Source organism: Cryptomeria japonica, chromosome 10 (genome assembly GCF_030272615.1).
Source record: "Cryptomeria japonica chromosome 10, Sugi_1.0, whole genome shotgun sequence".
NCBI classification, from domain to species: domain Eukaryota; kingdom Viridiplantae; phylum Streptophyta; class Pinopsida; order Cupressales; family Cupressaceae; genus Cryptomeria; species Cryptomeria japonica.
In genome coordinates, this window is record NC_081414.1 from 251,552,832 (window position 1) to 251,578,034 (window position 25,203).

The following is a 25,203-nucleotide window of genomic DNA, read 5'->3' on the forward strand; positions in this document are numbered from 1 at the left end:
TCCCTTACTAGCAATCTCTCATCCATTCTTTGGTTGAACTCATGATGGGCTTTACTTCTCATGTGATCTAGCCATTACTAAAGGCTAACAAACTCACTCATTTCACTTGCGAGAGGGATATTGGACTAAGAGACTAGGACTTGAGCAAAAAAAGGGGGGTCCCCATTTTGATGGGGCGATGTGTGAAATGGTCACAACAGGTCCCCATTTGGAATGGGGTGATGTGTGATTAGGTCACAACAGGACTGACGATCCAAGCAGCCTAATGTGACATCACAGAAAGTTTGACAGTAGGTAGAAAAGAAGAGCAGCAATTTTACGTATTCTTTTTTTATTAGATAAATATAATCATATGAACAACTCACAATATCCTCAACACCTAAAAAATATATAAGATAACAGCATCGAAAAAAACATTGACAGCTCTAGACATGACAAATTTCAGTTCTGTGTAAGCGTAGTCTTCTGTTATTTTACAACATCATTTCAAAACTGAAACAAACTTTTAGACTAACTTCAGAAATTGAATTCTTATTTCATCACTGAGACTTCTGCAAAAACTCTAGAAATCTTCCCTTCTTTCCTTTTCTACTCGAAATGCCTCATCTCCCTTATCTAGCATAAGAATCTCCAATTTTGCAAAGAAGAAAATAAGAAAACACTAGGCTGCAGGACTGGAGCTGCCACCATAATTTCCCATCAGTCCACGACTACAAAAAGAAAGCATCTGCTAAAATGAAGGAGCCATTCTGTAATAGCTGCCACTACTAATCGCTCCACTCCACCACTTCAAATTACAGTAAGGAAATTTAATGAGATTGCTGATTTTAATGAAATGAATTGTGCCAATCATAACCGCCTATTCTAAAATAAGGATCTGCCTCAAACGGTGTTGGATGCTTGTGCATCTGACTTGCTGGGTAGGAAGAAATGTTCCATAGACATTGGAGAATCTTGGGATTGAAATCCCATCTTTGCCTTTGATCCAGAGAGTCTCTTCATCCTTTTGACCTTTCTTCTTCAATTCACATTCCTTATCTGCTTTCATTTTTGTCATCTTTACATCCGAAGACTCATTTACTTCTGCACTTGTTTCTCCCTCATAATAAGGATATAAATCTGTCACTTTAAAAATTGGTGAAATATTTACTCCTTTTGGAAGGTCTATCTCATAAACACCTGCCGCAAATTTCTTCAAGACTTGACATGGTCCTAGTACTTCCCATTTTAACTCATGTTGAATTCCTTTCATAAATCTCTCCTTCTGGACATGAGCAAATACTAAATCTCTAACTTGAAATTTCTGAATATTGCTCTACAAATCAGCATATTTAATGTCCTCTCTTGAGCATTCGTTCATTTCCTTTGAAAATCTTTTGCTTACCTTTAACAACACTTCTCTCCTTGCCACTACCTATTTCATGTGGATTAACCCCAACTTCTTTTGTTGTCTTCAACAATTGTTTTTCTATGCTCAAACATACAATAGGATTGCTATCTATTTAACTTTTTCCTTAAATGAGCTCAAAATGAATTTATTTCTGTCCTTCACAATAGTGTGTATTTTGTCTTCCATTATACATAGCTTCTTTATCAAACTGCTATGGTCTACCTAGATGATTATGACAAGTGTCCATGGGCATTACATCACAAAAAATCTCATCTTTATAATTACCAAGCTGAAAATTAACTAAGTACTGCTCGCATACCATTAATTGATGTTCTTTCTTCAACCATGTGACTTTGTATGCATGGGATGCTTAAGCTTCTTCAAATTGAGTTTCTGATTTTGCTGTTGGAAAACTGTGTACATGACCCTAAGAGACTATTTTTTGTCTATGACTTAAGTGGACTATAGGTGGGGTTCCAAACAGCACCCATGAGCATTTTGAACTACATATCTGAAATGGTCAGGAATTGGGTCATTGTGCAGTTTCATCCCCTCTGGCAGTTGCTTTGTCTGTTCCATCCTTCTTTTAATATTGATATTATGCATATAAAATTTCTGAATGAGCAACTGAGGAGCTCCTTTAATAATGGAGGTTCATAGAGTTCCTTCACTTTCAAGGTTCTTATCAGCATCATGCTCACGTGTTGGAATTTGGGAATACTCTGACAATTATCATGCTCATGCTTTTTGACTGAACACTCTATAGTTACGTCACATTGATCAACATAATGAATTATGATTTTATCAGAGAAAGACTCAACTTCTTCTTCTCCTCCTCAACTCTCATTTATTCCCTTCAACTGGTGTTTAACTGAAGCAAACCTTGAACCCAAATGCTTGCCAAGAGAACTTTTAATTCAACAGTTACAGTTACAACAAGCTTTGGCAGTGATGTAACCCTTGAATCTCAAACTTTGAGTCCTGGGGGCAGGTGGAGAAATAGAGCTAGTGTTTACAATAATGGGGATGAGGTAGAGTATAATGGGAGTTACTAAAGGATCTAGATTCTATCAGAAGTGATTCAGTGGTTCAGTCAGCTCCCTGTCATTAGATACAAGGTATGTGGTAAGGCCTTTGGTGATGTACTTTGTAGCAGCAGCATCAGTGAAGCTTGAGTTTCTGGCATATCCTACTTGGAGGACATCATTGATGGGTTGCCTAACATTCCTGAAATCATTGTTGCTGGATATGTCCACCCCCCTCCCTGGGCACGCATATTGCCATACTCGGTATGGCTATGGGAATTGCGTGTTGCATATATGGATCTGATACTATTCCCACATGTGCCAAAAAGATCAGTTTACCAGCAGTACTGGATACTGCATGGTTTGGATTTTTGAAAAATATTGAGCTTCTACCATTATTTGGGTAGTGTTTTCCTGCTGCAACCGAGTCCTAACCCCCAATATTTAACTAACTTGAGTGGATGTATCCTTTAAGCATTATTTTTTGGTATTTCATATATTTGATGTCTGAGTTTTGGATCTTCTAATTGGGTAGAAAATTACAGATCTGAGGCTTTCACAGCCCATAAATTTTGAAAAGAGCATGTGGAAAAAATCTGTGTAAGTTGTTGATTGACGTTTTGGACCATAACCTGTGAATTTTTGGTTAGAAAAATCTTTTTGAGAATGCTGTTGAGAAGTTGCATGTATACATTAACTCTTGACTCGAAGTTTACAATTACAGTCTCATATCAGATAATTTTCATCTGTGGATGCATTTTATTTTTGTTTGTTTTGGAAAGCACCCAAGTTTATTGAATCTACCTTGAATTGTTGAGTCAGGGATCAAATATGAAGCGTCGACCAGGAATATCAGGGCTTCAAAAAACTGCTGCAGCTCGTGTATGTCTTTTCTGTTTTGGATCTGTTTACATGTCATGTATAAAGGCCATATACTTTGTTTTGAAGATTAGTCCAAATAGAATTGATTTTTGCAACAGTATTGATTCCTGATCTCTAATTATTCATAATACTTTAATTTACAGGATCAATACAAGTTACTTGGAGATAATGTAGCTAAAATACGAACAGATCTTTTGAAGGAGCAACTTTCTACCTTCAGGACACAGCTTGAAGATTTTGCGCGTAAACACAAGGTATGCAGATTGTTTTCATTGTCTATTCTTTTTTTTAACATAGACCAGGAGTTTGGCTGTAGATGGAGATGCTTTATTTTGCAGTGTTCTGTTGTTTGCCCAATCTGAGCAAGTTGTTTCATGATCATTACAACACTGCCGAAATTCTGAGAACGATCCAAAAAACTCATCAAATAATAAATTGTTGTAATGGTCAAATACCATGACTATGAAAGCAGTTATTTTCTAGAATGCTTATCATGGTAGTCTAAGATAGTTTTATGATTAGATACTGGGGAATTGTTTACTTTGTTGGTCATGGGCCATACAAAGGCAGGTAAGAGGATTAGCTTATAGAATTGATATGATTTGTCTTTGGTGTCACCTTGACATGATTTTATTATTCGCTTGGAATTTCACTTAAGAAGAAATAATTGCAGCTGGAATTTCATTGCTTTTTTGGTTGATTACAGAATGATATTAAGAAGAATCCCGCTTTTAGGTCACAGTTCCATGAGATGTGTGCCAAGGTTGGTGTGGATCCACTTGCATCAAACAAGGGATTTTGGGCTGAACTGCTAGGCATTGGTGACTTCTATTATGAACTTGGTATCTTTCTCTTTGACTCTTTCAATGCTAACCATATGCATAGATTAGAGTCATTAAACTAAAATTAATGCTTCAAAGAAAAATGATGAAAATGACCATGTAAACAATCATTTTGATCTTTAATGCAGTATATGTATATATAAAGAACCAATTGAAATATTTCTCAGGTTACCGTTGTACAATATGTAGAAAGCTCCCTTCTGTAGGAATCCATTACCATATTGCTTTGAGCTTTGGATTGCTGTTCTTGAGCAACATTTGAGGCATCTTATATTAATATTTAGTAATAGATATATCCTTTATTCGGGTCTAGGAGTTGTTTTTGAGATTTCTAATATGCATCAGTGGGATAGGGGTCCAGATTGTTGATATTTGTTTGGCAACAAGACCACACAATGGAGGTTTGATTGAGCTACAGGAGCTGCAAGCTCTCCTTTCAAAAAGACGGAGATCATCCCGTGAAGCTATATCAGAAGATGATTGTTTGCGTGCTATTAGTAAGCTCAAGGTATGGCCTTACATTTGCATTTGGTCTGATTCATTCTTTAAAAGTATTAGATGTAGTTTTGCAAGTCTTATAGTTATGATTCCATGCAGCAAATTGTCTGATAATGCCTAGTATTTTTCTTATATGTGTTGTTAACAAATTCTCTTTTGGTGTCAGTTGCTTTTCTTTTGGTTCTTTTATCTACCATGCAATTTTTCTCTTGGATATATATATATATGTGTGTGTGTGTGTGTTATTAACAAGTTCTCTTTTGGTGTCAGTTGTTTTTCTTTTGGTTCTTTTATCTACCATGCAATTTGTTTCTTGGAAACATATTAGGAACTGTGGGGAGTGTTCACATTTTTCATGTTTTGCTTCTACAGATTATCATCATAACTTGTAGTGAAAATTTATGCGTGTCTAATCCAACTTAAATGGAGTTTGCAGGCACTAGGGAGTGGATTCGAAGTCTTTTCTATTGGGAAGAAAAAGCTTGTTCGATCTGTTCCTACAGAATTAAATAAGGACCATAATGAAATTTTTGAAATGGCTCAGGTATGTTTGACAGTATTGAAGACATAGGACTGAACCATCAGGTGCATTTCATTAATTTGTCCTTCTTTATTCTTTATGATAATATGCTTTAGTTATTGATGGTATAGTTGCATTTGATTGCATATTTGCTGTTAACAGAATGATTCTAGATTCTTGAAGGCAAAGTCTTTCTTTTTTATATTGCTGGGTCTTTCATTATACACTATATCATATGGCTTGCATTATCAAGTTCCCATAGCTTCCAAATATTCATTTCTTATGCCATTTAAGAGGCAGAAAGATTCAGGAAAAGAGGCATCATTTACAGAGGAAGAAACAATAAGTAATAGAAGAGTTACTTTTATTATGTTTATTCATAGGGGTGCCCAATGGATATCAGACTGATCATCTTCTTTATGCATTATTGGTTTTCTCTCTATCTTTACCGATTTTATCAGCATTGGGTATTAAAGGTGCCAGAGGAGTGCCCTGCTTCCTCCTAGGATTGTCTATTCTGCCCCACTTAGCCCTAGAGATTGCCCCATGGACACTATGCTTGTTACCCATTGTTATTGCCAACCAGTATTAGGTTGAGATATCTTTACAAGCTAAATGGTTTGTATATGACTTACATTGATAGAATGTATTCCATGACATGTTCAGTTTGGATATTTTCTTATTTATAGCAATTTTAAAGGGTCTCCTGTTGTGAAATCGCAAAGGAATGTTTTTCTACTCAGAAAAACTTAATGGGCACTCAAGAAATCCTGATTTTTGTGGAATCTCTCAAGTTCTCTTCAATGGCCTTTTGTGAGATTCATGGTCATGATATTGATATGTCTTTTATTCCTTCCATTTCTTACCAGAAATTTCCAGCAGCACAGAGTAACTTTATTCTGATGCATCTCAAGTGGAGAATTTGATCTCAAGAGTTACAGAGGCTGGAGAATTGAAGTTTTGTGTTCAGCTTTGGACTGAACATAATGGAGAAAGTTGAATCTTATCATTGTTTACCCTGAAAACAAGGAATCCTAAAGAATCAATGAAAAATTTCAGTAGCGTATTTATTACATGAAATTTCTCAGTTGGGCCTATAACATGGAGAAGAGTGAAGATATTGTTAATATCAGAACCAGTCTCTGGAAAAAGGAAATCAGTACAGATTTTAAAATCAAATCCAGTTACAGCAGGCAAAGATTGCTGCCATTAGAATAGCTTCATATAACCTCAGCAACTTGAATTCAGAACCTTGTAGAGGCAGTGTTGGAAATTAGAAACTAGAATAAAGATATAATAATTAAACACATGAACCTAAAGAATGAAACCATTACCTGCCAACAATCCCTTCAGAAATAAGTTAAAGAACATGGTAATGGGTTTAAGTGTTCAAAGGCAAACGGCCCCTTGATTGTTTAACTTGTTTACCAAACAAAGTTCAAAGAGGAAAGAGAAAGGCAAGTTAGTGTTGGCATAAATCTACCATGTGTGTTAATATTAATTAGGTTAATTTTCCAAGATAGATTAAGTAATTAGAACATGTGTACTTGGAATAAACATGTGCCCCTATCATATAGAATGTCAACATGTATTGAATGTATTTGATAGGTCCCTACCATGATCTGGCATCTCCACATCCACCTGCATTGGATGCTTCTCCCGTTTTGAATTGCTATATAAACAGGATGGTCAAGCACAACAACAATAGAGAGAAGATGGAGCAAGAGGTGCAACAAAGTAGCAAAAATGTAGTCCTATTAGGAAGTTTGTTCTTCTTGTACATATTTCTATTTTGCTTAAAATCACTGTTGCAGGGAGACATATCTTCTATCCCTTAGGATTTATATCTGAGACTCAGACACATCTCTGGTACCATAGACAGGTACGGAGAAGTCCCATATGTGTCTCAGCACATCTGCTGACAAAAAACCTGAAATTTGACATGTTTGCCAAAGAATTTTTTTAAAAAAAGTTGAAAAATGAAAAATAAACCCAAAAAAGTCTTATAACAGCATGTGCTGCAGTTTTGTGATTCACAGCAATTTGCATTGAATCTGTAATAAGTAAAAAATCTGACGAAGGCACAGTGGCAAAGGAGCAGTGATGAAGGGTTGCAAATTGGATTTTCTTAACCTGAATGGTTTTCATTTTTTCTTCTGTGTTTGGATGTTAAACTATTATCTGGCATCTATTTGAGTGCCATTGTAGCAGTTATCTCTTATGTCGCACTTAAAGAAAAAATAAATCAATTTCCCTATGCTCAGGGACATCCTCCACAGCATAATTCACTGTCAAATTACTAGCTGATTTGTTCTTCCCATGTGTGCTGTGCATTTTTTCTCATCCTTTGTTGTATTGAGAACAACCAGCATCAAAAGGAAAAAAGAAAAATGACTCCAAAGTCCAAGATTTGCATTTATAATGTTAAGAATAGAATGGTATGTAAAAGAGTTCTAATATTTCAAGTTTTTTGTTTTACTTTCTAGTTTTAGTATTTTGATTTTAGACAGTTTTAGTTTTGAAGTTTCTCTTATAGTAAAAGTTGAAAATTTTAATAAGAGACTTTCATTTTACTTCATACTTTTCAAATATTCTAAATTTTATTATTTTAATTTCTTAGTTTTAAATATTCTAAATTTAATTTTAATATTCTTATTTAAACTTTTTAATTTTTAAAATATTTAATATTTGAAAAAGAAGTCTAAAAATTTATTAAATCAGAAATATAACATCAATACAAGCCCACCAGGCTCCCAACACGACCAACCAACAAGAGAACTACAAAAGCAGAGAAACCCCAACAAACCACCAAGACAACCATCAACCAAGCATATCCTCATGAATTAACTTATATAACTCTTGGAAACATTCCAAAGCTAGATGCTCCCACTCACTGGCATTCCATCCAAGCATGCATTCAGAAGCCCATTTAGCCAGGCAGTCAGCTACCCTCTTCCACTCCCTTTGGATATAGACAAAGGAAACAAACTCCAAAGTGTTGAATTTAGGTAATCAGATGTTAATCTAGTTACTTAAGTTATAAACAGATTGAGAATAATCAGAAATAATAATAAAAACACACAACACAAGGCACAAGTACCCTGGGAAAACCTCCCACTTGGAGGAAAAACCCAGCATGAAAGATTCAGATCAGATTCTTAATTATAAGCAGATTACATGAATCAGATTACTCATCTAATTTGGTTGCCAATCTAGGGCAGACTGAACCTAGCATATGCAGCTGTAGTGTGTCTTCAGAGAGAGCAGAATATCGACATCAATTGAAGACGGAGATCACTGAAGTATAGCGCACCACCTTGCCCAGCAAGTTGTCCAATGGATTCGCTCTCTAACATGCAGATTCGCTGACTGTTCTTGCATAAGGCTGATCGCACTTGATAAGAATATTTGTTGTGTAGAATGAATCTTGTTTATATACAAGATTCATGTTCAAGTCTTCTAAGTCGGCCTTAACTAATTTCCTTTATTTTCACATTTCACTTGCACTTTGGCGCCCAATTTGGGGCCTACATAACTTGCAACTTGTGACACATTTCTTGTTTGGGGCCCAGCCCTATGAAATGCTTAACCACATGTTACATTTGCGCCCAGCCCTATAAACATAAATCGCTTAACCTTATTACAATAAGATAATATTTTAATTGCCACAAGGCAACATTAAAATATGATCCGAACTAGCTAACCATTTCAACACAAAGAATTACTTAGCAAGAGAATTTGTTGAGCAACGGAAGCTAGTTGCCAATTAGCTCCATCAAGATTTTGCTTGTTCAAGAGGTTAATCAGAATCTGATTCACAAATAACTTTGCGCTAGCAAAGCGCATAACTTCTCTCCAAAGCACAAAGGATAGCAAGAGCTTCCATAAGACTGTTTGATTGCACTTTTTTATAGATAAAAAAGGGCTGCTCTAGAGCTATCCCTCCCTATTCCACCAACAACAACATGCCTAGGATTACGCCTAGAAGACTTGTCTATGTTGATTTTAAAGACCCCCTTAGGATGCGGAGTCCATCTATCCTCCCTTTGGGTTTTCCTTTTAGGGGCATGTTTTCCCCTAAACAAAAGAGATCTCGAACCATTCTCAAACAGGCCTAAGCATTGTCTCAACCTAACCTCACTTGGCTGCAAAGGGATATCCATGCCATATTTTGCGGATATTTTCTCTAGAATCATGCCAATAATCCTTTGCCAAAGCTACTGGGCCCACAAATTTCTTCCTTTAAAGATTTTGTGGTTCCTTTCCAACCAAATTTACCAAATGATGGGATTCTTCCCATAATGTGTTGGTTAAGTGGTCGTATTGTTGTTGTAACCACCAAGGTTCAAATTCCTGCTGGGCCATTGTGATCGCAGGCTTGTACCTTCATTGATCCTACGTGCTTGCAAGTTTGAGCCTCAACTCTGTTAAATGGGGACGAGGTCACTAGTTCATAGCTCCAAGTCAAAAGTGTTTCACATGGTATTGGAGGACATGTCGTGCCTGTGTCATCGGTCATGTTAAAAAGTGTACTACACACTTTTTAACAAGAAAAAAATCTGCCAAATGATTCAAGAAGGTCCAATATTCCAGGCCACCTGAATATACGGAGCTTTAGCTGGTAGCATCCCTAAGCTATTCCAAAAATCAACCAAGGACGAAGCATGAATACAATGTTGTTTACAAACTCCCCACCACCAATGCAAAATGACTATAGCAAAGGAGCATTGGAAAAACAAGTGAGATGAGCACTCCTCACTATTACTGTAAAACAAAAATAGACGGTCCTTGGAATCCCTGCTTTCTCAAATTATCTTATGCAAGACACCTATTATTAGCCACAAGCTAGAGGAAGAAGTTGCATTTCAGCCAATCAAACTTTTTCCACACATTCTTCCACCATGGGACTTCCCCCCTACCTGTCGGTCGATCACCTGATATCCAAAAGCAACATAATACACCTCTCTTGGGTCAGGGCTCCAAGCTTAGGTGTCATTTCTCAACAACGAATTGCATGTTTTACTAGCTAAAATCTAAGACTATTCCTCCCTATCAACAAAACCTCTTGGCAGCCAATCTCTAGGCTCCATCCACTCAGAAACCTCCACCTGCCCTAATCTTCGAGCAACTTTGAAGTCCTCAACCCGAGACCAACTAGCCTCTAGGAAACTATGACAAAGATTTTGAAAGTGCGGAATCATGGACATAATAGGAGGAAAGCCATCCCAAGAATCATGTTAGAAGAGGGTCTCAGGCCCTTTGTTATAGATCGAAAACAACCCCTGCTTAATCAGATTGGCACCTTGCTTAAGAGTGTCCCAAATTATAGAACCCTTACTTGTCAAACTGACCCTTGGCACATCATTAGTAACCACACCCCTCAAGTATCTGAAGGAAAGGATCGTGGCCTAGGCTTAATCTTGATTAGTACACCAATGCTAGTATAGCTTGGTAGCCAAAGTCTACTTAGTGAGGAAATCTTGCCTCAGATCAAGACCACCTACCTGCTTCGGTCTACAAATATTTTCCCACTTCACCAAACTCCATTTTGACAAAGACAAGTTACTAGCCCGTAAGAATTGCTTGGAGATAGCATCCAACTCTTTAATAAAACTTAGGGGAGCAATTTGTACCAAACATCTGTAAATGGGAAGAGCTTGAACCACAAATTTCAGCAACACTCTCCAACAAAAGAAAGCCACCTAAAGGTCCAATGGCTAACTCTTCCCTAGAACTTATCCAACACCTTTCGCCAACACCCTCTAGGCAAGGGACCAATCAAGAGAGGAATACCTAATTACTCAAAAGGAAGAGTACCAATGTGGAATTTGAGAATATGAGAAATTCTAGATTGAATCAAGGGAGGGGTATTAAATAAAAATATAGAGGACTTTCCTTCATTAATTCTCTACCCAAAAGTTGCAAGGTAGATGTCTAATGCTCGCTTGATGTTAGTTGCCTCTTTCATTTTGACAACTCTGGTCAAAGCAATATCATCCATAAACTGTAAATGAGAATGAATAGGCAAACCAATGCCCAAACTCCACCCTTGAATAAGCCTTGATTCACTTGGGATTTTAAGAATCTTTCTGAACCTTCTGCCATCAGGATGAACAAATAGGGGGATAGGGGGTTCCCTTGCCGAAGGCCCCTCGAAGCACCAAAAAGATGAGAAGGCTCACTATTAATCAAAATAGGATAAGAGGCAAAAGTAACATAACTCATTACCCACTTAATTCAATCACTTCCAAGCCCAAAAGAAACAAGCACCTTTTGAAGAAAAGACCATATGATGCGGTCATAGGCTTGGCCATGTTTATTTTGATGAACATTGCCTTCTCCTTAGAGATCTCCATGGAGTGAATAGCTTTAGCAATGATGACCACCCCATCTAAAACTTGTCATCCTACTACAAAACGTCCTTGTTCTTCAAAAATAACTCAATTGAGGCCATGTCTTAAGTCTTTATGCAATTAATTTAGAGATTATCTTATACACCACATTGCATAGGGTGATTGGCATGAATAAGTCCAAAGAATTAGCCCCTTCCCTCTTAGGTTTGAGAACTAGAAAAGTATTCATTGCTTTTAGCATTTGCTTGCACTATTCCTGCACTACCTCCAGTAAGTCCAATTTAACAATCTCCCAAAACTCTTGGAAGAATTCAATAGGGAAACCATTAGGACCAAGGGCTTTCCCTTTCTTCATTTGGAAAACAATATCCTCAACCTCTTCTAAGGAGATGGCCCTAACCAACATCTCATTTATCTCATTAGAGACAACTGATGGAATGCAAGTTAAAACAAGATTTTCCTTGGCCTCTGCAAGGGGAGAGCCCTCAGTAAACAAAGAAGAAAAATACTGGTTAGCTTCTTTCAATATATCTTGAAAAGAGGAAACTTGATTACCTTGAGAAGAAACAATAGAGGTGATCAAGTTCCCATGCCTTCTAGCTTTGACCAAGTTGAAGAAAAAGGCCGTATTCTTGTCTCTTGCCTGTAGCCACTCAACACAAGATGTTTGTTTCCAATAAATCTCTGCTTGCAGTTCCCACTCTGCCACCTCCTTCATAGCTTCAAATTCTTTACTAAGGGACTCTTCAGTGAGTCCATGCTCCCTTATGAACCTGGTTATAGAATCCAACTGCTTCTAAGCCTTTGGCTTAGCCCGAAAAATATTTCCAAAACATTGCATGTTTTGTTTCCTAAGTTGAAACTTAACAAATCACAATCTCTTAACAAAGGAATAAATGGCAGTACCATACGTAGGCATACCTTTGCGCCACCACTATACCATAAGACCACGTAGAGAAGGGTTCTTTAGCCACATAAGCTGAAATTTAAAGATGGATTCTTATTAGCCCCATAAACAGTAGCTGAAAGCTTAATAGGTCTGTAAAGCGGAAAAATCGAACCCTAGTCGTAGTCGTTCTCCCCTCCCCAACTCCAAGGAGAGAGAAGGGTGAGTCACTAGGGTTGATGGTTTTCACTTAGGAGAGACTTTACATTCAAAAGAGGGGTTGAAACCCACAAGATCCAATCCCACGCAATGCAAGATTGGATTCTATATGAGTTTCAATGGTTAAGACATCAAGGATACCCTCTTTTGTAAAGAATGTAGATAGAAAGATTGAACTAGGAATGCATGTAAAGTAGGAAAGATTCGCTTATAAACAGAGATAGGGATATGGGATGAAGCTGCGGACCTGGAATTAGCAGTAAAATGTCGAGACGGTGCTGTTCTGCAAATTTGAGCGAAAGTTGACGGGACGATGGCGCCCGGCGTGCACATGGTCCTCCGAAAAATCCACGAAACGAAGGGGGATCTGTTCGTCTCTGCACAAGGATTCCAGATCTTCAACTACAGCCGCGTATCTGCAACCTACACACAGAAAAGAGAGGACGATTGGGGGGTTAGGGATGAGGGGTTTGCCTTTAGGTCAAACCCCGGTTTTGGAATTAACCAAGAAATGAGAATGCTGTAAATGTAAATGTTTGTAATGTAAACAAGTACTGATACCTTGTTGTAAGAATGTTTGTATTCTTACATGCGAAGGTGTAATGTATGTAGTATGTTGTATGTTGTATGTGATCTCCTCTTCAATGGTTGAATCCTTGTCTTGAATGCAACACCTAGCCTTGAATGGAGACTTAGAATGCTCAATTGCTTGAAGGAATGCTTGAATGCTTGAATGTTTGAATGTTTGAATATTGCTTCCGCGTCTTGCTCGCATATGTCTTTCCTTTTTTCTCCCTCCTCAAATGGGAGAGGAAATGTAGTTTATATACTTGTCAATTAGGGCTGATAGACTGATTTTCCCGACCTTAGGCCGACCAGGAAACATTATTTTCCAATTTGCAAACTTAAAGACCCGAAGCCCCATAAGAGACCGGGCCCAAATAGGGCCAGGGACCAGGGCGTTGGGCGCCATGGTCCCACCTCCCGGGACAGCAAGGTGCAAGGAGGATCAGGCCAGGGTGCAGAAAAATGTAGTTTTTGATGTTATAAACAGGTTTCGGGGTCTCCATTCAGGTTCCGTGTTGCATCGCCATCGTGAAGACCCAAATGCAGTCGAAATTGCAAGTGTCGCAATTTTAGGACGCTACAAGGTCAATGATCATAGCCCCTCGAATCTAAAATCTTAGAGCTGGAAGCCAGAACATAGAAACAAGAAACCTGTCCAATCTCTTTGAAATTGACTCCTTGCCACATCTCCTGTTGCTCCAAGTGAAAGAGCCATTGCCTGGCTTTATGTCCACCAAGTTCAAGGAGAGAATTTTTATCTTTTAACAATGAAGAAGAGGGCTCAAATTTGCTCCCCCCTCTTCTTTTCCTCCAAACTAGTTATCGCATTAAAATCACAGCCTAGATCCAAGGAAGAAGTGGAACAGGGGAACCAACATACCAAATATGAGCCCAGAGTCGAATTTGGCTTGGAAAGTCTCTTGGCGCTTATACATTGGTGAGCAAGAAGACTTCTCCAAAGTCAAAACTAGAAAGAACCATTGTCATAGAATGTCTACTATAAATCCACCAAAGAGGAGAAATCTTACGTGGATCCCATTTACAGACAATCCCCTTGGCACTATTGAGTGCACTAATGCCCTTTCCACCATAACTTGTGAGCAATAAAGAACATGCGTTCAACTGAAAGCTTAGATTCTTGAACAAACACTACATCTGGCGAGTGAACTCTAGTTAACTCTTAAACAACCTTTTGTCTAAGGATGTTGTTCAAACCCCCAACATTCTGGGTGTAGAGGAGGGGATTTGTCACCTCCAAGATGATGAATCTCAGAGGACAAATCGATTCGTCGCTGTTGATTTTATGGTAGTGCTCATTAACCACAGGCCTTCCCAACCATAGACGATAAGCTCTTATCGTCACCCCTGAGCACACTACATGACCTTCATGTTATTGAATTCATATCTATTGATGCAATCATGACCTTGCATAAATATGAATCCATACCTCCTAATAGACCTTAAGTCGGCCATATACTTTTGGCGCCAAGGATAGGGTTAGACCTATATATTACAAGTTACATATGAGTCTCCCTTAGTTGCAAGTTACATTTAACTTAATCACAAGTTACACATAAGTGGTTTGCCCAAATTGGGCTTGCCTCGAATTAGACTCATACAGCTGAGATATCCAATGCCAAGGCCGACATGCCACTTGGCATTTTGCGCACTAGGTCGGCCCTAGAAGGGATCCGACCTAGCTACACAACAACACTCCCTCTTAGCTAGGGAGGATTTCTTCTGAATAACCAAGTCACATAGTGACTACCACCATGGCTACTCCCATGAATATTACGTTCACCATAGCTACTCCCAGAGGGTGAACAAGCACATCATGGAATTTCTTCCATGGTACCCACCATACCTACTCCCAGAGGGTGGGCTCACCATGCCTACTCACAGAGGGTGGAAGAGGGCTTTCACCTCAATCTTCTCCCAGAGAAGGGTGCATTATCACCATGCCTACTCGCAGAGGGTGGAACGAGGGCTCTAACCTCATACTTCTCCCAGAGAAGAATGCATCTCCACCATGCCTACTTGTAGAGGGTGGAACAAGGGCTTTAACCTCAGACTTCTCCATGAGAAGAATGCATCTCCACCATGCCTACTCGCAGAGGGTGGATCCACCATACCTACTTGCAGAGGGTGGAACAAGGGCTTTAACCTCAGACTTCTCCCAGAGAAGAATGCATCAACAAGGGATTGCACCTTGAACTTCTCCCTCATAGAGAAAAACTCATTAACAAGGGATTTTGCACCTCGATCTTCTCCCTCATAGAGAAGAACTCATTAACAAGGGCTTTCACCTCAAATTTCTCCTCCATAGAGAAAAATGCATTAACCAAATCTTCATGATGACGTGGCTCCCTCTGAAGCTGGAATGTTAGGCTTCCTTTGAAGCTGAAATGTCATGCTTCCTTTGAAGCTGAAATGTCAAGCTTCCTCTGAAGAAGATATCAACCTTCTGATCTCTTCGTCCAAGGTTACTTTTGACGATATGCCAGACTCCCTCTGAATGCTGATTCTTCCTCTGCGAAGAAATGCAAGCAATCTTCCTTCCTTGAATGCAATCTCTGATTCGTCCTGGAATCATTTCAGAGAGAGATAATGATAGTTAAGGGAAATGTCAATACATGATTCACTATTCAATGATGTAGCATTATTCAAATATAAAGAGTACTTATCTTTTTTTGCTCAGCAATGGAATTTCCATTCACTTGGATTGATCACACCGAAGCACCTAGTGATGATCTGATGGCTACGTGGCCTTTGGCCCTCGCCATCACTCATCATCTGTCCACAATATCTGCTCCGAGCATAGCTTATGCATCATCTGAAGAACTGCCTTTAATACCATCCACAACAAAGTGATGGACCAACCACATAAATGCGACAAAAATCCACTTGTAGCAGGGTGTGCCAGAATGCTAAGTTGCAGTGCCCATCCTAGTACAAACTTTAGATGATCTTCAAGAGCGACATAAGCAAGAACTCGAATAAATGGACCTTTGGTTGCAATATCATCCGATGCCTATGCAGGCTTCACCGAAACGAATGCTTCATGTGACTCTCGAAGCTTCTAGGATGATGTGAGAGCTGTTGCAAGGCGTAATCGCACAGAGGCCTTCTCCACCATTCCTGATCGTTAGGTGCCTCCATTCGCTTTCGTCCCCATACGCACACATTTCACATTTGTGTACGACTTAATGTGATCATCACAAAACTCGCCACTATGCTGCTGCTCGATCTCAACCTTCCATTATACTGAGCAGTCGATAGCACGTGTACCGACTTGCATCGCTTCGTTGAATCCTCAGAATGCTTGCTGCCACCTTGTCGATGTCTCTAGCCACGAGCGTCGTGAAGTGAGCGAACTCCGTCACTTTCATTTGCTAGTAAAATGTTACGATCGTCGGAGAGAATCCTCCACAACATGTTCTCCTCCCCGAATTCGAATTCGAATATAGAATGTTAAAATGGACAGAGATGTCCATAGCGACTCCACTTACCGTCAGCATTTCGATACTAGGCTTGGCGACTTTCAACGCCAAGGCATCGGATTGAATCTGTCATTGAGCACTAACGACAGATCTATGGCGATCATTGACACCTCAACGGTCATTACTCGCCGTAGAGCATATGCGATGCTCACGACTGAGTTGAGAGGCTCGGTGATCGACTTTTGCCCGCACTTAGATTTCTCAGTCTGCAAATTGCTTTGATTGAACTCCCTCAAAAGAACAGGATCTACCTTCAAGCGATTAGGCTCTATAGAAGGAACCCGCTCTGATACCATGTTGATTTTATGGTAGTGCTCGTTAACCACAGGCCAACATCAGATCTGTTGCCTTCCCAACCATAGACGATAAGCTCTTATCGTCACCCCCGAGCACACTACATGACCTTCATGTTATTGAATTCATATCTATTGATGCAATCATGACCTTGCATATATATGAATCAATACCTCCTAATAGACCTCAAGTCGGTCATATACTTTTGGCGCCAAGGATAGGATCAGACCTATATATTACAAGTTACATATGAGTCTCCCTTAGTTGCAAGTTACATTTAACTTAATCACAAGTTACACATAAGTGGTTCGCCCAAATAGGGCCTACCCCAAATTAGACTCATACAACTGAGATATCCAAATGCCAAGTCCGACAGGCCACTTGGCATTTTGCACACTAGGTCGGCCCTAGAAGGGATCCGACCTAGCTACACAACAACAGTCGCTACCTCACTCGAACTGGCGCTAAGGATGAACCAGGGGATAAAAATGAAAAGCTAAGCTAATAGATTGCGGATGAGACTCCCAGACGACTCTGTTGAGTCTCTATCCTTGGGACGAGTGTGTGGAGCTGGGACACTAGTGCGGTGCACTGTTGTCCAGTATAGACAAAACACAGAAAACCGTACGGGGGTAGCAGATACAATTATAATATTAAATAAATGTGGAAAAACAACAAGATAAGCTAATAACATAGAATGAGAAATATTAGAATGACTTGAGAAGAGGGAAAAGAAGGAAGCTCACAACCGGTCCACGATTTAAGCCTCCCGCTAAATGATCTCCTTCTTATGCGATCTGCACACAAGCCAGAAAGGAAAAATGTTTGGGGCTGCTTGGGGACTTGCCTCAGTCAAATCCTTGTTTTGGTGTTTCCACCTCCATAGACAACCAGATAGATAGATAGATAAATAAAATAAATGCAAGATAAGATAATTGATAAATGATAAATTATTTGATGGATAAGGGATGTGATGAATCCCAAGATGCTCAAACATAGGATAAATAGATAGATAGAAAGATATTACCAAAGAAGCTTGAGAAAGCCAAGAGATTTGCAAAAGATTATTGTAAGAGCATGAGAGTGCTGTAGCAAACTAGAGACTGCTATAGTAAGAGCAAGAGCAAGAACAAGAGAAAGCTGTGAGAGCCAAGAGAGAGACCAAGAGAGTGTAAGAGAGTCTAAGAGCAGTTGAATAACCAAGAGGGCTTGAATGGAGAGAAAAGATAGATTTAAAAGAGAGAAGAGGAGGGAAAAGAAGAGGTCAGCAAGCCATTTCCACCGACATGTGTAGGTGACAAGTGGAAACGCGTGCTCGGAACCGACATTTGAACGTTGAGATGTTGCGGGACAAATACGCGACACATGGATGTCTGCGCGACGTGCTAGTGTCCAAATGAATCATGCTCGAGAACGATAGGAGACAAGGGAGACACGTGGCTAACAAGAAACAGAAGCTGAAGGATAGCTGCTGAAAGGTGTATTGAGCATCTTGAGAGGGAAAAGGCTGATGCAAGGGCTGAAGTGAGCCTACTGAGGTGCTAGGGGAATGGACACCAAAGTGGTTACAAAAGATGTAGGTCAAAGTACAAAGGGGTATGCAATTTTTGATACTACACTAGGATAATAAAATCATTTTTGTGGATTGGAGAAGTGTGATTCAATGGTCTTAATTGACCATGACTCCACCAAAGACTCGCCCATCAGCTTAATCTTGTTTGATCTTTCTTTCACCCCACCTTAGAGGGAACCACCGACCCCCCCTTTTTAAAGCACTTTTGCTGCAGTCCTAAACTAGGAGGCTTTTTACTCCATTTACCTAAACCACTGCTTCCAAATCTGGTGGGGGAACAATAATTGCTATGGCTGAGTTCTCTATCACCTTCATTGACCTATTTGGTACTTGATCACTAGAAGCCATATACATCAAATCTGTCTCCATTTGTAAAGCAAGAGGAGCAACTTGCATCTTGACTTGGCTGACATCTTCACTAGGGCTTGGTGATGTGTGTTTTACGCACATACGAACACAGAATAAATTACCAAAATATTTTACCCTCTCTTGATGTAATGTCCCCTTATATTCTTACTTTGGAAATACGGAAATAGTTGACTTATAAATCGATCTCAAAAGATTCCTTTCTATTTAATTCTTTAACTACTACTAGTGTACGTGTTTAATCTGATTTGTATAGTAACAATATCTTTATGGAAGGATTATGCGATGATATCTATCTTGATGTTATGTAGAGTTAGATTGCCCAACAATAATTGTATGATTGCAAAGTGATGGTGATTTCCTTTGATAATCCCATGTCAACTATATAAACCTTAAGTCCAATCACTTATGTAAACTGATCAATGCATATGAATTCTCTCTAGAATATCAAAGTGTTAGATCTAAATGTATTGAAGGTCCTGTTGACGTGTTTTTTATGACAACATCTAACACAGAATAAAGTTGCCTAACGGTCACTTCACTCTCTCTTGATCAAAGTACGATTGCATGCTAAGATTGCAAGAAGTTCAAACAATCGACTCCAAGGTTCCTTCAATGCGTGGACGTGACTTAGTTGGCTGATGTGATTGCTAGTAATCCAAGGGGCCTTACGTGTGCATCGTTCTTTCACTTCTTTGCTGTGGCTGGAACTCCATCATCGGATATGGCAATTCTACGATGCTATTGCTTCGAATGGACTAAAATGAATTGAAAGAAAAGGGAAAGGGTTTAGAAGGATCTAAATCTACTCCTAAGGGCAGTGATAACAATGAATAGTGCTCTGGTGGACAAATTCCAAATAAACCAAGCTCTGCTTCGCCAAGATAAACTACAACTCCGCAGGAACCGGTGCAATCTTCTGAGGATGTTGGAGGATTTTCATAATAAGAAAAGTGCATCTGAATACCCAACATGGCGCAATCCAAACGACTATTCACAATTGAACTTAGCACAAATTTGGGGGTTCAGGCTAACTTTACATTGCAACTTACTATCAGCAAGATGCAAAACGTATGAACCATGGAAATTCATCAAACACCATTACATTCTCCATTGGAATCAAAGCACTAAACTAATTCTAATCTAAGTGAGGAAGGTGAAACCATGCAAGCTTTAAAAAAAATAACTCAAGTGGACACCATCAAAGAACAATGTTTCACTGTTATTATCTCAAAGCTTATCGCAACAATTTCATACAAAGCTCCCTCCTTTACAAATGAGGGGGTCACCCCTTTATATAGGCTTCAAGCCCTGGCTACATGCAAAACCCTAATTAGGGTTTGCCCAAAAGATTCTCCACACATGATGCAACAAGGTGGGAATCTCCAATTAATAACCCATCATGCCCATATACAATTAATTCAAAAGTACCCAAAATAGCATCCATTGCGCATTAAATGCACCACCTCCTTCAAATTCGCCAAACATGCGTTGAATTTTCATCCATGCAAAAATCACCCCATTATGTCTTAAATGATCCATCATTTCCACATGCGGCGGCTGCATGCAAAAGGAATTTGCCATAAATTCAACATGCAATGACCAGGTTGCCATTTGGTCAAATATTCCGGCAATGAATGCGCCACCATACTGCCATGTGTTCAATAGATCCTCACCATGCAAATGGACTCTGTCGTCGTATATCCGCTCCTGCACATCTGGAATTGTTGGAGAGGGAAAATTCGATTCAGGAAGAATTTTCTTGAAGTCTCTTTAACTTTCTTTGCTTAGAGAAGGTTTTTCATCAATTCTGCACATTTCCTATTTTTTAGGAAAATTTCCAAATTAGGGTTCCACGGACCAGGAGAGAGAAAATTCTCCTACGAATCCAAATCTATAAAACTTTTGAAATTTGGATGTGATTTGATGCCCGAGCATGGATTTTTCAAATTTTTCCTTGGAGGGGAAATTTCTTGTTCAGTTCATCCTTGATTCCTTCCTTGCCTTAGAAATTTTATGTTCAATTCATCCTTGGGTGTATTTCTTCCTTGCTTGGAATTTTGTCCCAAAGGAAGGAATTTCCAATACTTAGCCAAATTTTCATCTTTCTTGGAATTCTGTCCTGAAGGAAGGAATTTCCAACACTTCCAAGAATTCCGTCGTGAAGGAATTTCCAGCACTTAGCCAATTTTCACGTTTTTCAGGAACTCTGTCATGAAGGAAGGAATTTCCAACACTTAGTCAATTTTTCACCTTTCCTGGAATTATGTCCTGAATGAAGGAATTTCAATTCACTAGTCAATTTTTCACCTTTCCTGGAATTATGTCCTGAAGGAAGGAATTTCCATTACTTTGTGAACTGTCCATGTCTCTTTTTCAACATCCCTATTTTTTAGGGATCCTCCTAGAATTTAGGAGCCAGGTTCATTGGATGAAGAATTTCACCCCAATTCTAAATCTATAAAATTTTCCACATTTGGTCGGGATTTGGTGTCTAAAAATAGGATAATCGAAAATTCGCCCAAGGGGAATTCTGCTTTTTATTCCTCTTTGACTCCTTGGATTTCGTGCCTTAGGCAAAATTTCAATTTTTAGCTTGGGTGAAATTTTCACCATGCCAAGGATTCATGGATTTCCCTCTTGTGAATGCCTTGGGTGTATTTTCAACATGTCTATGGAGAGGTGGAATTTTCCACTTGTGAATGCATTTTTGGTTTTGGCACCCCAACCCTGACCTGGGTGCATTTTGGAGATGTCCATGGAGAGGTGGAATTTTCCACTTGTGAATGCATTTCTCAATTCAGCACCCCAGCCCTGACCTGGGCGCATTTTGGAGGTGTCCTGGAGAGGTGGAATTTTCCACTTGTGAATGCATTTCTCAATTCAACGCCCCAGCCCTGACTTGGGCGCATTTTGGAGGTGTCCATGGAGAGGTGGAATTTTCCACCAGTTCCAGGCTCTTCGTCAGGATATAGATATGAAATATAACATTTAAGTATAAGTGGTATCTTAGACTTTAAGTTATATTTCATGTATATTGTTAGGATGTTTGAGAGTGGTTTCAGGTCCATGGGAATCATAATGCAAATTCTGGATTTTGGAAGATCTTCCAAATTTCCAAACTTAGTCAAATTTCAGGCCATTTTCGGATCAGGATGACATTGGTGGATTGATGTGAATTTTTGGACTTGGATGATTTTGCATGCTTTCCTCTTCTGGAATAGGAGTTCCAAACTTAACCATTTTTTGACCCAAATTGTCTGCCTTCTGACTCTTCCGGATTTTGAAATGGTCTTCAGGAATGTTCAGTCTTCAGAGGTATTCAGCTTTCAGTGTTTTCCTGTGAAGAACTTGCCAAAAATAGATTTTTCCAAATAGTAAGTGTTTCAAAATGTCAAGGTTTGGGCAAAATAGGTCAAAAAAGCACTTACTAAAACTAGAAACTTACTAAAAATAGAACTTACTAAAAATAGAACTTACTAAAAATAGTAAGCTTAATTTTTGGCAAAATTAGACCAATCCGAGACTTAGTAAAATCCCTAAAAAATAGGAACTTTCTAAAAATAGAAAGTGGCTCCGTTTTGGCTCAAATTTTACTGGGAGGTTCCTTGAAGGGTCCTGATTCCAGTTGTATGTATGTTCATCTTTCTCGAAACCCTAACAGAAACCCCTAAAATCTAGGACAGAAGACAAGAAACCCTAAAATTCACAAAACAAGCTCTAGACTTAGCCGAATTCGCTCAAACAAAAAGCAGATTTAATCAATATGACCCCCAAACACTTGCAAAGCAGAGAGATTGACAAGACTACTGCGAAAAGACCACAAAAACGCAAGCCAAAAAACCGGGAGGGCCTAAAAAGAAGGGCGTCCCCATTTGCAATGGGGCGATGTGTGAAAACGTCACAACAGGTCCCAACTAAATCGAATGTATTGTATTTGCAATGAATTGTATTGAAAATATTCAAGACCATTGCTGAAGTAAGAAGATTGATCCGAATAAGCTAAAGATAATGCGTGTTATCTAAACTTGCAGAAGTTACGAAACTTGCATTGGCTGAATATCGAACAATATAAGAGATATAATATATTGATCGAATATAAGAATATACTGTTCTGAAGATATACGTATGTTGTTGTTCAGATTGATATCTTGATTGACATGAATTGCGACATGAATTTCACTTATTTGAAGTATATATTCCGGTTACTATTTTTGATACTCCTTTATGTATGCACGAATGATGTCAATATTGGTCTATGTGTCATAGTCTCGGATAGCTCCTTTAAATAGTATAATTGTGATATGGTTCAGAACCAAGATGGCTCGAAAATGCACATTGATCACTATTTCTAATGTTTGCCTTAATGTGAATGTGATTTATTTGATGTTGATTAGTCTGTCGAGATTGAAGAGTTTCCTTGTTCGCTTGTCTGATCCAATATCCTTTATAGCCGTGATGGTTAATGATAGTCGATTTGAATATATTATTGTGGTCTCTGATTTTATATTTGTTGCTCATATTGTTGTTCCTATTTAATAGTTCCTTTGTGATTATGCTTACATGACTTAATAAGTCTGTGGCTCAACTAAGCGATCAATAAGGATATAAATAAAAATAAGGAAAAAAAATGCCCGATCCCCATTGGAAAGGATATTGAAGTCCCTTAAATAACTTATGAAGTTGAATGGATGCATCCTTCCATTTTATCCTATGGTCACATCGTTTGTTAAGGATTAATTAATCTTTCTCAAGATTGCACCTTTCCATTTTTATGAGCATTTGTTACTTATCCAAATCATACCTTTGCTCTTGGGGGTAATTCAGAAACGGATTATTGAATCGCATATTTAGAGAGATAACTACTATATTTTGGAAATGTAATTACTCTTTTCATAATTGATGCAAATAGAATATTAATTTATTTTTATTTGCGTATTTTCACGAATATTATTAGTAATAAATATTAAATAATAATATTTAATAAATAAATTTCAGATAATCATTCGTTGGTAATTATTATATTAATTACTTCATTTGGATATATATAACGATCAAGGAGGGGACATGACACTTGAACAAAATCACCGTGTATGCTAAGATTGCGAGAAGGTCATATGGCGATTCCAATATTTCTATAGTCAGTTCATAACATGTGGGTAACGTAATGTCTTGATGTGATATTGCTGTTTTCACTTGGGGACTTACGTAATTGTTCAATTTGGGGAGTTTTTCATGGATTTGGAATTGGAATAGGTATGCCGATGGCTTAAGATTTTGCAATGAAGTTCTTGGTTTTAATCTAACAAAGATTTCTAAAAAAAAGGACAAAAGGAATGGGGTTTAGGAATTCTATTCTAGAGCCTAGATTGCAAGAAAAGGGTGAATGATTCAATGGAATCCTACTGGGCAAGGTCTCATCATCAAGTCGAACATTTTGACACAAGCTCAGAGCAATCATCTAAGGTATATTTCAAAGATGTTCAAATCATTACCATCAAATATTGATACCATTTGAGTTAATGCATAACAATGGACGTATAACAATTGAAGTTAAGTTCATAAAATTCCAGTTGACCACACAAAGAACACTTACAATCAGCAAGAGGCTAGTGATATGGACTAAATGGATTCCACACAAATGCATTCAACAAATTCCTTCATTCAATCCATGCAACACTTAAACAAAATCACCATCAATTCGAACAATGACTTGTATTCAAATCTGTAGCATATAACCGACAATTCTCAAAAATCTCTCTATTGCAAATGAGAGGCAATGGGGTTTATATATAGCCTCAAAAGAAATGAATGGCCAAGATTCATTTAGAATCAAGAGCCAAGATCATGCCAACAATGCCCTAAAATTGCCCTAATTAGGGTTGACATAAAAAATAGAGCCACCAACATATGGCCCAATGGAATAATGCCTAATCATCAAGTAGGGAATCTTTTAGAAGATTTCGGCCTGCATCCCCTTCTCTCATAGGATATTCCAGGGAATCTAGCCAATACATAATCTAACTTCTCCATGGTAACGCTGGGTAAAGTATCCAGCTGCATATAAATCACATCCAACGCATTGGAACAAGCATCCAAAGTGTTCTCCTAATTTGGCATAAGCTTCTACGAATTATGGACATGAATCAACAAGGAAACTAAATTATCTATCTGATTCTTCTTCAAAGAATCCAACTGACTGAAGTACATGAACTTCATCTTATCTCTCAGTTCTTCTAAGTGTAGACCCCTGGTAACACTAACATCTATCCCCAACAATTCCTCAAT

General features: G+C 38.6%; 1 protein-coding gene across 3 annotated transcripts in view; it reads left to right on the forward strand.

Annotated features, from left to right (window-relative positions):
• LOC131059850 (vacuolar protein sorting-associated protein 22 homolog 1) overlaps window positions 1-25,203 on the forward strand; it is a 63,650-nt gene that overhangs the window by 24,896 nt on the left and 13,551 nt on the right. For all 3 annotated transcript variants that reach the window (XM_057992897.2, XM_057992896.2, XM_057992898.2), the window contains 5 exons: window positions 3,238-3,297; window positions 3,441-3,551; window positions 4,004-4,139; window positions 4,493-4,647; window positions 5,074-5,181. In XM_057992897.2, coding sequence (XP_057848880.1) covers window positions 3,247-3,297; window positions 3,441-3,551; window positions 4,004-4,139; window positions 4,493-4,647; window positions 5,074-5,181 — 561 coding nt within the window. In that variant the 5' untranslated portion in view covers window positions 3,238-3,246. The remainder of the gene's footprint in view (window positions 1-3,237; window positions 3,298-3,440; window positions 3,552-4,003; window positions 4,140-4,492; window positions 4,648-5,073; window positions 5,182-25,203) is intronic.